At 40.7% G+C, this 14,996-nt stretch overlaps 1 protein-coding gene and 1 long non-coding RNA gene across 19 annotated transcripts in view; one reads left to right on the top strand and one right to left on the bottom strand.

Annotated features, from left to right (window-relative positions):
* The window catches only part of CSNK1G1 (casein kinase 1 gamma 1), a 197,664-nt gene that overhangs the window by 22,575 nt on the left and 160,093 nt on the right, over positions 1 to 14,996 (bottom strand). For 7 of the 18 annotated variants that reach the window (XM_082737265.1, XM_082737252.1, XM_082737263.1 and 4 more), the window contains 4 exons: positions 13,914 to 13,998; positions 13,518 to 13,666; positions 12,799 to 12,903; positions 210 to 320 (listed from right to left, as the gene is read on the bottom strand). In XM_082737265.1, the coding sequence (XP_082593391.1) occupies positions 210 to 320; positions 12,799 to 12,903; positions 13,518 to 13,666; positions 13,914 to 13,998 (450 nt within the window). Of the gene's footprint in view, positions 1 to 209; positions 321 to 1,189; positions 1,333 to 12,798; positions 12,904 to 13,517; positions 13,667 to 13,913; positions 13,999 to 14,996 lie in introns of all 18 variants that reach the window. The other 11 variants (XM_082737254.1, XM_082737256.1, XM_082737268.1 and 8 more) reach the window with 4 other exon arrangements.
* LOC309867954 lies at positions 6,299 to 6,700 on the top strand. The gene is made up of 2 exons (XR_014313410.1): positions 6,299 to 6,512; positions 6,545 to 6,700. It is a non-coding gene; the product is annotated as an uncharacterized lncRNA (long non-coding RNA).

Genomic DNA, 14,996 nt, shown 5'->3' with positions numbered 1-14,996 from the left:
TCAATGACAACAACCAACAATTATCTCAACAAGTGGTTCTTACATGTCCACTTAGGCAGAAATCAGCACATAGATATTCCGTAAACTATAGAAGCAGCTCAACCTTGTAGCAAGTTTCATTTCTAAAGGAACCAAAGTTTCAGAAGCAAGTCAACATTCCACCAGCCAAGCTGAGAAGGCCAGGAAAGGGCAATAAAGGCAGTAAGTACCTGCACTGATCCCCCATGGCGGTCTGCAGCCAAGTGAGACGTCAGGTACGAGGTATTGGTCTGCCGGCTGGGCTGGATTTCCCACTCTCCTCGGCGCTCTGACGATGCAGTCTGCTCAGGCATTAGGAAGCATGAGAGCAAGATATGGAAGGAAAGGTGAAGCAACAGCAAGCAATAACAAAATCAAGTACATTAGTGTCCCTGAGGGTTTTGTTTTCGTTTTGGATTTTAAACTAACAACGGCTGCAAAGCACTTAGGAAAAAGTTAGCTTGGCTACATTCATTTCAGCCTAATGAGCCAATACATGACAGTCTACAGCACACCATCCTCACCCAGACACAGAAAAACAATAATCACCAAAAGGCAGGGCAGGGTTGGGGGGGGGGTGCGGGACACCACCACCAAAAGCTGGAATCAATTTAAGCTTCCATTATTAGTAAAATTCAGTAGCCACTAAGCAGACCGAATTCAGAATGTTAATATTGTTGGACAAAGCAACAATCATACTTACAAATCATTTCACTGATTAAAGATCTACCTAAATGGACAGTAGTCAATACAGAAAAGTCCTACCATTAGGAATCAAGATAACATGGCTGTTCCTTAAATAGGGAGCCCACCACTCTCAACATAAACCTCTGCAAGACTTTCGACTAAGATAAAACGAGCAGTGGCGGTGGCTGGAATATGCTTTCTTATCTAGGAGAATGAAAAAAGTGTATCTTCAAAACAGGCTCATGGGTCAAGAAATATGAAAAGTTGGGGGGTGGTGAGGCTACAATGTTTTCCTGATTCCCCTAGCTATTGGCCTCTAGTCCGGAATTAGAAATAGTTTTAGATAGGACTACTATGAATTGCTTTCTTCGAGAAAGCAAAAGGCAGATCTTTCCCCAGCAAAAGGAGAGCTTCCAATCCAAAACCTTTTTGGGTTCTGCTTTCAGTTCTGCTGTCATTCAGGCTCTCTTCATTCCTTCTTTACCTGTTTTTTAGATCTCATACTATTCTGATCTTGCTCATTTGTGATTTTTGTTCTGAAGAATCTGTTTAGGTGCCTCTTCCCCTGTACCAGATGGCTGAGGAGGTGTTAACATCATGATGCTCAGCTGTAACAGTCCTAAGGTTCTACAAAATGAAAAATGAGGAGTTGGAGAGGCAGCAGTGAGGGATTAGTAAATCAAATTTTAATTGCTGCTGATATAAACAACAGCAGGGGTTGGGATGTGATATTGCTGCTCTGCATGAAAATCAGCAAGGATGCAATAAATCTTAGAGATGTTCACAACTACCAATGTTGTATTTTATAAAAAAAGGAAAGGAAAAAAGTAGTGGTCTGAGGCTCATATTCAATCTCCCTCTTCTGCATCTTATGGATAAGAGCTGTTTAAAGCTCATCTGTAAGTCACCAAAAGGGCTTTTTCCATTAAAAAAGCAAAGCAAAGCAAAACAAAACCTGAGCCTCATGTATTAGCTACAACCTCATCTTTATTAACAAAATATGAAGCCACATGCGTAACAGCAGTGTAAAGAATCCTGGCCATGTTTTCTGATATTCCTCAGGGAATGAGTATATTCTGTACAGAGGCAGCTGTAATAACTCACTTGCTATATTCTCTAACAAAAGAGGGGCGTGGTTCTCTAAGTCACATCTGAGTTCGCCAGTCACATTTGAGAATCAAAGCTACCCAAAAAAAACCCCACCCCTCTGATTATTTTGTCAACAGAAGTTCAGATGTTTCATTTTCCAACATAAAGCTATAGTTTATAACATAACCACAACTTTCAAAAACTTATTGACAGTATCCATATCCTCAGAGCACCTAATCTCCTATCATTTTACTACTAGAGATTTGATAATAAATCCAGTTTATTGTTTATTTTTCTAAGCAATCTCTATACCCAACACAGGGTTCGAACTCACAACCCCAAGATCAAGAGTTGCATACTCTACCAACTAACTAGCCAGGTGCCAAGAGAATAAATCTGTTCTAATATTATAAATAATACCTGTAACTATTATCCATTAGTGATAGCCTTCTTCAGTTCCTCTAGGACTCTACTTTTTGTAATATTTAAGTAGGATATTTAAGCTCCTAAACAACTATGAAGAACTGTCAGTTTTCAAAACATTTAAATGTTCAAGCAATATCCAGATATTTATATGCCATTTGGGGTTGTTTTGAGTTCTAAGATACATATTCAGTGTGATTACTTCTTGCATGAATGCTCTCTGTTGTGAACTTATTTTTAAGGCAAATAAAGCTGAAAATGGAAAGAAATGTACATAAAACACTCATATGCTTTTTAAACAACAAAATCTGGACAGCGGATCAACTATTATTTCCATTTTTACTGAAACACACATCAAAAGTCTGGTCTGATGCCACTGTCTGATTCATAGGACTGTGTGCCTATTTATATTCATTCTAGTTAAAGACAAAATTAGTTGGAGGAATTAACATTTTTGTGTAGATTTTGAAAATACCAAGACATTTCCCAAAGGCCTAAAAGCCACACTCCATTTCCATTATCAAAGCAGTGTGTTATTTAAAAAGAGAAAAACAATGGTGAACGAAGAACACAGTGCACCATTCTACTGCACTTCAACACCTTCTATATCCACTGGAAGCTACAAAACCAAGATACGGATATGAACCTGGGCTTGGTGGTTTGTCACACTGGGAATTACTCTTCATCCTAATATTAAACTCTATGGCTATTCTCTTCTAGAATTTAAAGGCTAGGAATGGTGTATGGAAGCTGATCTGGTAAAAAGGGTCATTGGCCAGTTTTAGAAAGCAACTGAGTGCTCAGGAACTAGATGAAATGGAGGAATGTCGACAACTACAGTATGCTGCTAGTGTACCTGAAAGGTTTTCTAGGCAAGGCTGTGTACACAGAGTTATGACTGGGCATAATCAGCACAGGATATAGTCATACTAAGCAAACCAGCAGAGGAGATGGGCATGTAAACTCTTTACTCTTCAAAGATCACTCATGCACACAAGTCTATCTAACAGGTGATCAGGAGCTTTTCTCCTGATCAATTTCCTGATTGACTCAACAAGGTCAATCTCTCTGCATTACTTGAAAGGCAAAGGTCCACGTGGAGTGTGAAAATCCCCAAAGGCAGAAGCAGGAATCTCAAGCAGTGGGAATTCCTTGGGGGAACGCTTTAAAATCTTCTGCTGTAGGGGCGCCTGGGTGGCTCAGTGGGTTAAGCCGCTGCCTTCGGCTCAGGTCATGATCTCAGGGTCCTGGGATCGAGTCCCGCATCGGGCTCTCGGCTCAGCAGGGAGCCTGCTTCCCTCTCTCTCTCTCTATCTCTGCCTACCTCTCCATCTACTTGTGATTTCTCTCTGTCAAATAAATAAATAAAATCTTAAAAAAAAAAAAATAAAAATAAATAAAATCTTCTGCTGTAATTGCATTACCTATGTGGAAATGCTGGGTTTACTATCCAGTAGGTGAATGTGGAAATAAAACAGCAGTGATCCCGCATGGCATAAATCAAAGACGAAGCTAACAAAAATTACGTAAGGGGAAACTTAAAGGAGCCTGGTGTAAAAAGTCAAAACTACTACCTATGCTTAGGGCAGAGGAAATGAATGCCTCCCAGCAGTCACCTGGCCAGAATTAATGGACAGAGTGGGGAAAAGGACACTAACAAGAGGGCAGGAAAATACAGTCTGGAAATACCCAAGGTACCACTCCCATCTATGGCTAGATATTATTTCCAATTTGTATTGGAGATAAAGCTCCTATTCTCAAGCAAAAGGCAGGAGAACATTTCCTGTTGTAGAAAATAAATCACTGAATCCTATTCTTTATATTCTTTGAAAGGTTTACTAATTACATTTATAAGGAAATTTCTCCATGTCACTTTATGCCTCCTAAAGTATTTTACAAGATGCCACCTATATAAAACATTTTGGCCTCCCATGTCAGTCTTCTAGGCCTCATTACATAATTATAGTCTTCAACTGTAATAAACTAGAATAGAGACCAAATAGTACCAAAAAGTTAGTAATGAATACACTAGGTTACACTGACTTACCACACACCCAAGATTTAAAAAAAAAAAAAAAAAAAAAAAAAAAAATTTAAGGTAGCAGGGGTAAGACAGAAGTAGAAAGAATAGGGCAGGAAGCATCTCAATAATTTTTGGGGAGCATATTAGACCTTAGATATGAAATTTTTAAAAGCTGGCAAGGTGGCTGAAGTGTACTTTAACAAAATTTAAAACTTCCTTCTGTTAAGCTCATGAAATAGAATCAATTTCTATTCCAGACAGGGATTATTCTGTGCAACCTGTCATGTGGCCAAACAATGCCTTCCTGTATTCTACAAACTAGATATCAAATATCAGGGATGTTTGAGAATCACTGACAACAACGTAAGAAGGGATTATTCCCAAGCTCAGTACTATGCAGATCCAGAGCTAATAGTATCAATTTTGTGATGCTCTGGGAAAAATCAGAGGTCTGAAACTCTACTCAGACCCTGCCCTATTCTTATTCTAAAGGGTTTAAGACACCCCACACCTCCTCTCCCAGCTAGAGAAGGATGACTTCACTAGGGAGGATATCTCCAGAACCTCCTTCCTACAAAGGAAGTGCCTCAGAACACAGGATGTCTGCTGAAATACACAACATTGAAGACTGCACAAAGAAAACTTTTAATACAGAATAGAGAATTAGAGCAGAAGTGAGTGGCAGCAACTCGGTGACAGAATGAGAGAAAGTAAGGTAAGGTCTGTATTTCAATCTTACACTTCCTTGTTTCCATGTCCCCCTTGGGGTAAGTGCCCCAGAAATGAGGAAGGACAGCCCCATTCTGCAGAGAGCTCTATGCTGGAGGGTGACAGAGAAAGTATGCAATCTCTACACCCAAATTCCTGCTAAATGGCAGGTAGCAAGTTAGGAAATTACACAGGTCAGAGGGAGGCAAATTCTCTCTGAGCATACTCATCTGCCCCTTCAACTAGCAAACTGTGAACCTTGCTGAACCCGAAGCAGTACTCTGTCAAAGGAAAGCAATGGAGAATTAATCAGCTTTTGTTTTTTCTAAAGCTACTGGACTTTCAAAAGAATATATGAAGATATTCATTTTAGGAAGACCTCTGCCCATCTTGGCTAGTTAGCAATCTGGCTTAATCTGCCCTTTGGAAAAGCTATGCTTATAACAAGCTTCTTTCAGTAAGCATGTCAACACTAAGCCACACATACTTTTGTAAGGCTATACATTCCTTAAATCTAATCTCTTGGATTAGAGAACCACTCTTTTTTTTTTTTTTTAAAGATTTCATTTTTAAGCAGTCTCCAAATCCAACACAGAGCTCGAACTCACACCTCTACTGACTAAGCCAGCCAGGTGTCCCTGAACCAACTCTTTGACAGGGGGCACATCTTCAGAATTCAACATGATTTGATCCTCCTGAGTTTTACTGTTCATTTCTTCTGTGTTTAAAAGGTATTGAAGTAGTTTGAATATGGTTCTTCTAGAAGGATGAGGGGTCAACTTTTCTTTGACATTTCATTCATATTTTCTTGCCTAGTCAAACTTGAGAATTTTTTTTTAAAGATTTTATTTATTTATTTGACAGAGATCACAAGTAGGCAGAGAGGCAGGTAGAGAGAGAGAAGAGGAAGCAGACTCCCCGCTGAGCAGAGAGACCGATGTGGGGCTTTATCCCAGGACCCTGGGATCATGACCTGAGCCGAAGGCAGAGGCTTTAACCCACCGAGCCACCCAGGCCACCCCCCAACTTTTTTCAAAGATTTTATTTATTTATTAGACAGAGATCACAAGTAGGCAGAGAGGCAGGTAGAGAGAGGAGGAAGCAGAAACTTGAGAATTTTTTTTTTAACTTGAGAATTTTTAAGTAAACAGTTCACCTCATAGAAAATGATAAAAATTCAGTTTTTTCTCTTAAACCTATCCTGTATATATAAAAATGAGTAAGTACTATTCAATATTATCATACTAGGATGCCATATCTGGCAGAGTTTAATAGTTCTAGATGGCTAGTCTGACTCTTTCTTTCTTTCTTTTTTTTTTTAATTTAGTTTTATTCTATTTACAAACCCTTGTGTCGAGGGCTGACTTTCAATAGATCGCAGCGAGAGAGCTGCTCTGCTACGTACGAAACCCCGACCCAGAAGCAGGTCGTCTACGAATGGTTTAGCACCAGGTTCCCCACGAACGTGCGTTGCGTGACGGGCGAGGGGGCGGCCCCCTTTCCGGCCGCGCCCCGTTTCCCGGGACGAGGGGCTCTCCGCACGGGACCCCGGTCCCGACGCGCGGCGGGGCACGCCACACCACGCGGGGTGCGCAGGCGGGGACGGCGGGGGACCGGCTATCCGAGGCCAACCAAGGCTCCGCGGCGCTGCCGCATTGTTCCGCCTGGGCGGGATTCTGACTTAGAGGCGTTCAGTCATAATCCCACAGATGGTAGCTTCGCCCCATTGGCTCCTCAGCCAAGCACATACACCAAATGTCTGAACCTGCGCTGCTGACTCTTTCTAACCTCAAAACAGATGCGTTCTCCCTAGCCTTCTAGGTCAAGTGTCCCTTCTTCATATGCCAGCAGAAAATCTACGTAACTATCAAAATTGTTGAACCACAGTAACATGTGTGTAGCATTTACCTGAGTAAGGACTGTCACAGACTTAGATTGAGAAAGAACAGAAAGCACACTGCTGCATGCACATTCTAGTCAATGCAATATTCTATATTTAGCATGTTGAGCAAGCACACTGAATAAAACCTTCAACAGTGCAATATACTGCACTCTAATACTAGCTCTCCGGATAATGGCAAGACTTACTTCCTGATCCCACTTGATCAGAGAATGCAAAGGGAAGCTTTGCCAGGTAGAAAGAGGCAGAACTATTTTTTGCCCCCTTCCTGATGGATGGTAATGCAGAATTCTTTAAAGAAGAACCACAGCCATGGCAAGATTTGCCATCTTTGGATCTCCGAAAGGACAAATACCAAGGGGAAAATGACAGAAGGTTCCACTGGGAACTTTCTGAATAGATATAGCTTTCTCAGTATTTATTCTATCCAAACTCATGATTTAATTATAGTTGTCTAGCTGGGTGATACTTATATTGAAAAAGATTGTTCTTAAGCATCTGATACTAACATAGTTGTAAAAGACAGATCCAATATAGATGAATTTAAATACCATTTTTTGGGAACTGTATTTGGGATCTATTACTGGGAACCAAACAGTACTCAATTTGATAAACCTACAATTTAGAACAGCAAAGCAAATTTTCCTGGAAAATTCTCATTGTAACGAAAACTAATACAATTGCCTGAGCTTACTCTGCAGCAAGACCTGCTGTGTTTTTTGAACACCGTTCTCCTTCAGTAGACAATGGAGCCCTACTCTGGCTGCCAATGGAGGCAGAATGGCTTTTTGTGGAAATAGAAAACAAGTAGGAAGAAAAGCTTACAATTTATTTTTCATGGAAGGTTAAATAAAAATCTGTATTTTAAATGAACATCTGACTTCATCTATGCTCCTCATCTGACAGATTCATTCATTCAAACAACTATTTATCAAGTGTCTACTCCACACATTATTTTAGGTGTTAGGGAGACAGCAGTGAACAAAACAATAAAAATCTCTACCCTCACTTACAGGCTTACATCTGAGAAAACTAAGTGCCTCCCCCACTCCGGCCAAAGGTTAAATGTCCTATGGCCAAAGTCCTTGGGCTAAACTAAAACCAAGTACTGAGCTCCTTTTCTTTCTCTTCCTACTCTAAGTATGGGACTAAACAGAGCCTATTAATCCCTAGGATCACTCTTCCACAACTCAAGAGCAGATTTACCCAGAATAAGAAGGTTCTGCTGGCACTAACCTCAATGTCATCTCCATGTTCTGATTTTCAAGTATGTCACTATTGTTTTGTTTGTTTTTGAGAGCCCTCCTCTGCCTGCTAGCTGTCTTCAGCTAGAATATATACACTCCTAGTATTTGAAACTCAAGATGCCTTGATTCAAACTCCAAGTTAAGTTTCTCTTTCAACTTTCCTATTTCTAGTAATCGTACCACCTGCATCCAAATTATTGGGGCTTCAAAAATCTCCATAACAGCGCTGACTCATCCTTTTCCTTCAACCTTGACACACGTGTGGGCTGCCAAGTCTAGTAGCTCATAACTTTTTATCATTTCTCAGTTCTATTTCATTTTCACAACAATAGCCCATCCAGGCCCCTTTACCTCTAAAGGGGATGCCCTGTACTTTTATTGTCTCCAAGGTAGCTGCCAGGTTATAATCACCTTCTATGCACAAAAGACTGCTAAAGCGAAGTTTTGATCTTATCAGCCCTCTGTTCACTAACCTTTAGTACCTATTCCTTTCTGAAATTAAATACCAACTTTCCAGCCCAGCTTTCCAGGAACTTCATCAAATGTCTCCAAGATATTTTCCTAGCCTTGTCTCCCTTTATTCACACCATGTATTTTAGCAAAATGAACCTGACAACTTGTTGCTTATTTTTCCTTTTTGCTTGGAATGCCTCTTTCATTCCCACATTACTCTTCCAAGAACACTTCAAATGCAGTTTCTTTCATGAAACTCTGTCATGCTCAGACTAGACGAAATGTCTCCTTATTCCGAAGTCTGATGATGGTAATTTGAAACTTGGGATACTTCTCTGTTCTGCCTTGGGTTATAGTTTTCTGGCTACTTGGCATATTTGCTTGTCAGTTTTTTGAGGGCAAGGATTCCCTACTTATTTTGGTAGCCCTAGGACATACTTTCACGGAGCAGGTTCTCAGTTAGACGTATTTAGACAAAGTTGTTGAGAAAAAAGTTAGCTGCCCCTCAAATGAGAATAATACTTGTCAATATCTCTCAAAGAGAGACTTTACTTTCTTCTTTTGCTGATTTCAAAATTGAAAAGAATCAGCCTAAAAAAGAACACATACCGCTTTCAATTCCATGTAAGGGACCTATGTGACTACAATTTTTCTTAAAAAATAAAAGAACACCACCCCCCAAATATAACAACACAACCCTAAAGATGGAAAAAAGCAATGAGACCACATAGACACAGTGTAAAGGTAGAAGAGACACCAGAAATAATATTTGCCTATGGGGCACAGAACAGAAAGAATTCTACCCAGGATTCAGAAACCTGCTGGGAGTGGAGGTATAAAGTTGCATTAATGCGGGAACTTACGGTCCCTTAGCAGCCATGGGATATAAAAACCCTTTGGCAGGGGGAGAGAATTTCAAGATTCAATTCCTCAAAAAGGAGCTTATTATTACTTTGCAAATGAGATTTCCTAATTACACCCTTCACTTAAAAGTACACAGAAAATTACTGTATTTTTACTCAGCTACCACGTATGACCATATTTTTCACCTTGGCGATCTAGGTTTTCAACATCTCTTTTTCCCACACTTTTTTTTTTTTTTTTAAGATTTTATTTATTTATTTGACAGACAGAGATCACAAGTAGGCAGAGAGGCAGGCAGAGAGTCGGGGGAAGCAGGCTCCCCGCTGAGCAGAAAGCCAGATGTGGGGCTCAATCCCAGGATCCTGAAGAAAGAGGCTTTAACCAACAGAGCCACCCAGGCACCCCTCCCATACTTTTAAAATCCATTCAAAACAGCAATGTTGATTAAGAATTCACTGAAGCAGGAAAGACAAGGGAAACTAAAGGAAATACCTATTTTAGTTTGAAATATTCTGAAAACATGAGTGGGCAGATATGCTGATTATGCTGACTTCACTGACTTCTTAAATTATCTTTTTCTTTCCAAACCTTTTCTATTCAAACGCATTTTTCATTATAAGGTAATATAACTTCATCATAGAACAGTATGGAAAAATGTTAACCACAATATTATCAGTTTCAACACCACTTCTGTTAATACGTTGGCATTATCTTGTCTCACTGATTTTTTCATTTTCCCTTTCCCTCAGGGAAATCAGGATGTATTTCTAACTTGTTCTCTGATTTCTTCACTCTACAAACTATAAACATTTTCAGGTTGCTACAAGTTTTCCTAAATATTGTTTTAAGTGGCTACATAATATTCCCCTGAATAAATGCACTGCGACTCACTTTACTATAACCCAGTTTATCTGATTAAAGACCCGAACTAGATCCATAACCATTCCCTTATAATTATATAGGTGGGTCATTTCTCAAACTTTGTTTAAAATTGCACTGCAACAATTTTATGCACATAACTTAATCTGTATTTTTGGTTGTTCTGTTACGATTGATTCTCAGAAGTAAGATTTTTCTATCAGAGAGAACAGTAACATCATCCAATTACCTTCTAGAAAATTTTAACAATTTGCAAAGTCCAGAGCAATGTAGGACAGTAGACAGTTTAACTGTGCACTTAGCTACACTTTTAACAAGAGAGGTCCAGGGAGAACAATCACAGTAGTCAACGATATTCTGTTGTCAAATCAGAAGTCAGACAAATTATTATTTTTTTTAAAGATTTTATTTATTTATTTGACAGACGGAGATCATAAGCAGGCAGAGAGGCAGGCAGAGAGAGAGGAGGAAGCAGGCTCCCTGCCGAGCAGAGAGCCAGACGCAGGGCTCAATCCCAGGACCCCGAGATCATGATCTGAGCCGAAGGCAGCGGCTTAACCCACTGAGCCACCCAGGCGCCCCACAAATTATAATTCTTAGCCAACTATTTTGGTTAAAGCATATAACTACGGGGGTGCATGGGTGGCTCAGTGGGTTGGGCCTCTGCCTTCGGCTTGGGTCGTGATCTCAAGGTCCTGGGATTGAGCCCCGCGTCAGGCTCTCTGCTCGGCGGGGAGCCTGCTTCCCCTTCTCTCTCTGCCTGCCTCTCTGCCTGCTTGTGATCTCTGTCAGATAAATAAATGAAATCTTCAAAAAAAAAAATAATAAAGCATATAACTATGGACCCACTAGTGTACACAATTTGCTAAACCCCATCTTTTTGCCTGTCTTCTCTGAGTTTTAGTTACTAAGACACAGATTTCCTTCCCTTATACTTTTTTTTCTTACCAAGCCACACATTTTGCTAAGAGTATGTACTTACAGTGAGTCTATCCATTATTTGTATGTGTATGTCACTGTACACATATGTGTTTGTACTTCTATATGCTATTTTTAATCTATGTGGTTCCATATGTACATCTGAGAGAAGTGTTTTTGCATTTTATTATAAAACGATGTGTGAATATTAAAAAGTGAAGTCAATGGGGCGCCTGGGTGGTTCACTGGGTTAAAGCTTCTGCTTTCGGCTCAGGTCATGGTCTCAGGGTCCTGTGATCGAGCCCCGCATTGGGCTCTCTACTCGGCGGGGAGCCTGCTTTTTCCCTCTCTCTCTGCCTGCCTCTCTGCCTACTTCTAATCTCTGTCTGTCAAATAAATAAATAAAATCTTAAAAAAAAAAAAGTGAGGTCAAGGGTGAGGAGAACAAGCTAATTTGATAGGCGATAATGTCTCAGTGTGTGTTTGTGTGCATATCTGCTTAATATCCTTTGCTTGTTTATCTACTGGGGTCCTGAAGTTTTCTCTTAGCAATATACAGGTGACCCTTAAACAACAATGGGGTTAGGGACATGGGCCAACATGAAGTTGAAAATCCCCATATAACTTTGACTCCCACGTAACTGCTGATAGGCTCCTGTTGACCAGAAGCCTTACCAATAACACAGTCAACAAACACGTTTTGTGTGTTATATGTACTATATACTGTACTTACAATAAAACTAGAGAAAAAAATGTTACTAGGAAAATTGTAAGAGAAAATACATTTACAGTACTTTACTATACTTACTGGAAAAAAAAAAATCCGCATATAAGTAGACCACACAATGCAAACATGCGTTACTCAAAAGTCAACTGAATATGATATAAAGATGAAAGTCATAATTTTTACTGCCCAATAAGTGACCCCTTTCTTTCAATGTTGTCAAATCTGTTGATTTTTATGTGTCTGCCTCTTGCCTTTAGGCTAAGAGAAGCCTTTCATATAGAGCACTAGTTTCTCAAACAATATTAACACTGAAGGATGGATGACATGGCTTTCTGTGGAGTGGCCTAAAGCGAAGCTGAGTCTTCACTTAGGTCTATCTCAGATCTTGGCCAGCTCTAGAATTAACTTAGGGGCAGGGGCCGAGGGGGAAGAGAGGTGCCACTTTATGCCTAGGTCAGCTAGAAGTCCAGATTACCCACTCTTCTTAATCAGCAAAAAAAAACCCCCTCAGCATTGGCAAGAGTGCCACATTGGATTACATGCAGCTGAGACCCAAAACGGGCTACCCTGTTCACCCTGTATGTTCAGCTTTTTCAGGCCTGTGGCAGACTCCCCTTTCAGCCAACAGACTTGGACAAGCCCAAATTCTTTAGACTGGATACTTATGTAAATTGCCTGGCCACATCTCTGCACCACTGCCTAGCCCCGAGGAATGCTGGAACGCCGCACACCACTGAGAAACGGCAAGTTCTTTGTCTTTAATTTCAGTATATACACCGAAGCAGAGAAGCTAAAGAATTTCAGTTTTAGTGTTAGCCAAGAAGAGGGAGAATGTCTGAAACAAGGAAGGCCCAGCATGTACCTGATTTCGCAGAGGTGGCTGTGATGGCCGGTCCCTGTGCGTGTGGCTTTCTCGAGTTATTGCAGACGCGCCAGAATCTACGTGAACTGACCCTACTGGAGTAGGCTGGAAAGACAGAACAGAAAGTCAAATGGAAAACAGGTCCAAGCTAATGCCTTCGCAAAGGTGAGCATCATTCTAATTCTAATAAAAGAGTAGTGGTTATTATTTTTAGCCACCAAGGGCAGTTTCCAGTCTTCTTTTGTTTATTTATCTGCAAAAGGGAGGCCGCTTGGTCCTCAAGAGTTCACTGGAGAGTAGCTTACCTTGGAAAATAAGGAAAACATCCTACAGTGATGTGTTAGCATGCTCTCAGGCACTGTGGACCCCTGGCCAAGAGAGCCAATTCAAGAGTTTCCTAAAGTTCTGGGTTCCACTCCTCCAGAAGTCAAGACCTTCACAGTTTACATAGCACCAGCGTCTGGATCACTCAACTGAAAGTTCTTCAGAACTGGCTTTAGTTCTGATACCTTAGGACATACGGGGCATAATCTTAAAAACATAGGAAGGAGTTGCTCTTCCTTCCCAACTGCTATCTATGGCATCACCCTAAAAAGGCTGGCAAATGTGAAGTCTACAGTCAAAGGAATGTTTTTCTCATGGACTTAACCAGAAAGTCTGACATGTCAAGTGGTGAAGCAGCACTGGTCTGAGGTGAGGACGTAAAAGTGGATACTTACAATAGGCCTCCCGACCCAATCGTAGGCATAGTCGAAGGTGTAGCCTTTCCTTTCAAAGAGGTCTGTGAAGAGTGTCCGTAAATACTCATAGTCAGGTTTTTCAAAGAAGTCTAATCGCCTGACATATCGCAGGTAGGTTGCCATCTCTTCTGTAGAAAAGAGGTGAAAGGCCATGCTCACGAGCTGAATGCTTCCCATGGCGAGAAGCTCTGGACCAAGCCAAGAATATCTGGTGTTTTCTTTATGACCCAAATGAAAGTGATAAAACCTGTCTTGGTCTAAATGACAATAAAAGGAAATGTGAGCGAGCACCCTCATCTAGAGATACCAAGTCATGGTCTCCACCTATTTCAAAGCTTCAGGCACAGTGGCTGAAGCATCCTTTTAGCATCCTACCTGGAAAGTTTTCACAGAGAGCTTCAATGGGAGTATTCCTTTTGGTGTCACCAATTTTTTGATATCTCTCTTTTAATGTATCAGCCTGTAGAGAAGAGAAAGAAAGTTATTTGGGAAGAGGTCCCAAGTATGGGTGGTGCAATATGTTTGGGGAGGCAATGGTTGTTTCAATCAAATTGGCAGGATGTGCTAGGCTCAGTCTTCTTTCTAATAAATAAGAAAGGTAGTAGAGATGATGTATTTAATATCTGCTCTGTTCTGGAAGGTTTTCCTTGTAAGTATATTTAGTAGTCTCAGATAAACACCATCCAATGTAATGAAACGAGTTAACTAGAAGAAAGCAAAAATATTACATAGTGGTATTTTCAAAATTACAGAAGCTTAGTAATCTCCCATGGCCACAGGGGTTCAAAAGTGATTCAGCCTTCTCCTTCTTAGATCAGTTCTATGATAAGATAAAAAAAACTGCTAATCTAAGCGGGGGCAGACAGACAGCTGACTCCACAGAATATTTACTGGGAAGCTGAAGAGAAAAAAATAACAAGTAGTAGAAAAATATGCCTTTCTACAATGTGCTTCCAGAGGGAAAAGTGTTATCTATGACAGAGGCATGGCTAACAGACAGGTTTGATACAGGTCAGTGGCTCAAAGAAGCCAAATCTGGTTTGCTCCGAATTATAGGCAGGCTCCTGGAGCTTGGATCAACAACGCGGTCTCAAGGGGGTCTCATGAGGCTCTCCCTAGCCTGCTGCACACAGCTTTAAGCAACAGTGTTCTAAGGTAAGTTGGAGAAATTTTAGATCTACGACTGTCACTAAAATGATTCATGGATCGTGAGAACATTTCAAACAGTAACACACAAATGCATTGCGTGGCTATGTGATGAGCAAAGAGAATGTGACACTCATAGCTACCAGTATCAATGACAAGATACATATGACCAGGAGAAGACTAGGAGGTATTAAAAGGGGAATTTAAGGGCAAAGTTTTACGTTTCAGGACAATAGCCTAGAAAGCATAGTGAGTGGATCCCTCTGTCCTTCTGGAGGGAGGCTCAGGGCATAGAGGCACCCAAAGCTACTG

Source organism: Mustela nivalis (genome assembly GCF_964662115.1).
Source record: "Mustela nivalis genome assembly, chromosome: 6".
In the NCBI taxonomy this organism is placed as follows: Eukaryota; Metazoa; Chordata; class Mammalia; order Carnivora; family Mustelidae; genus Mustela; species Mustela nivalis.
Note: the sequence above shows the minus strand (reverse complement) of the source record. Positions and strands in the feature narration are given on the sequence as shown.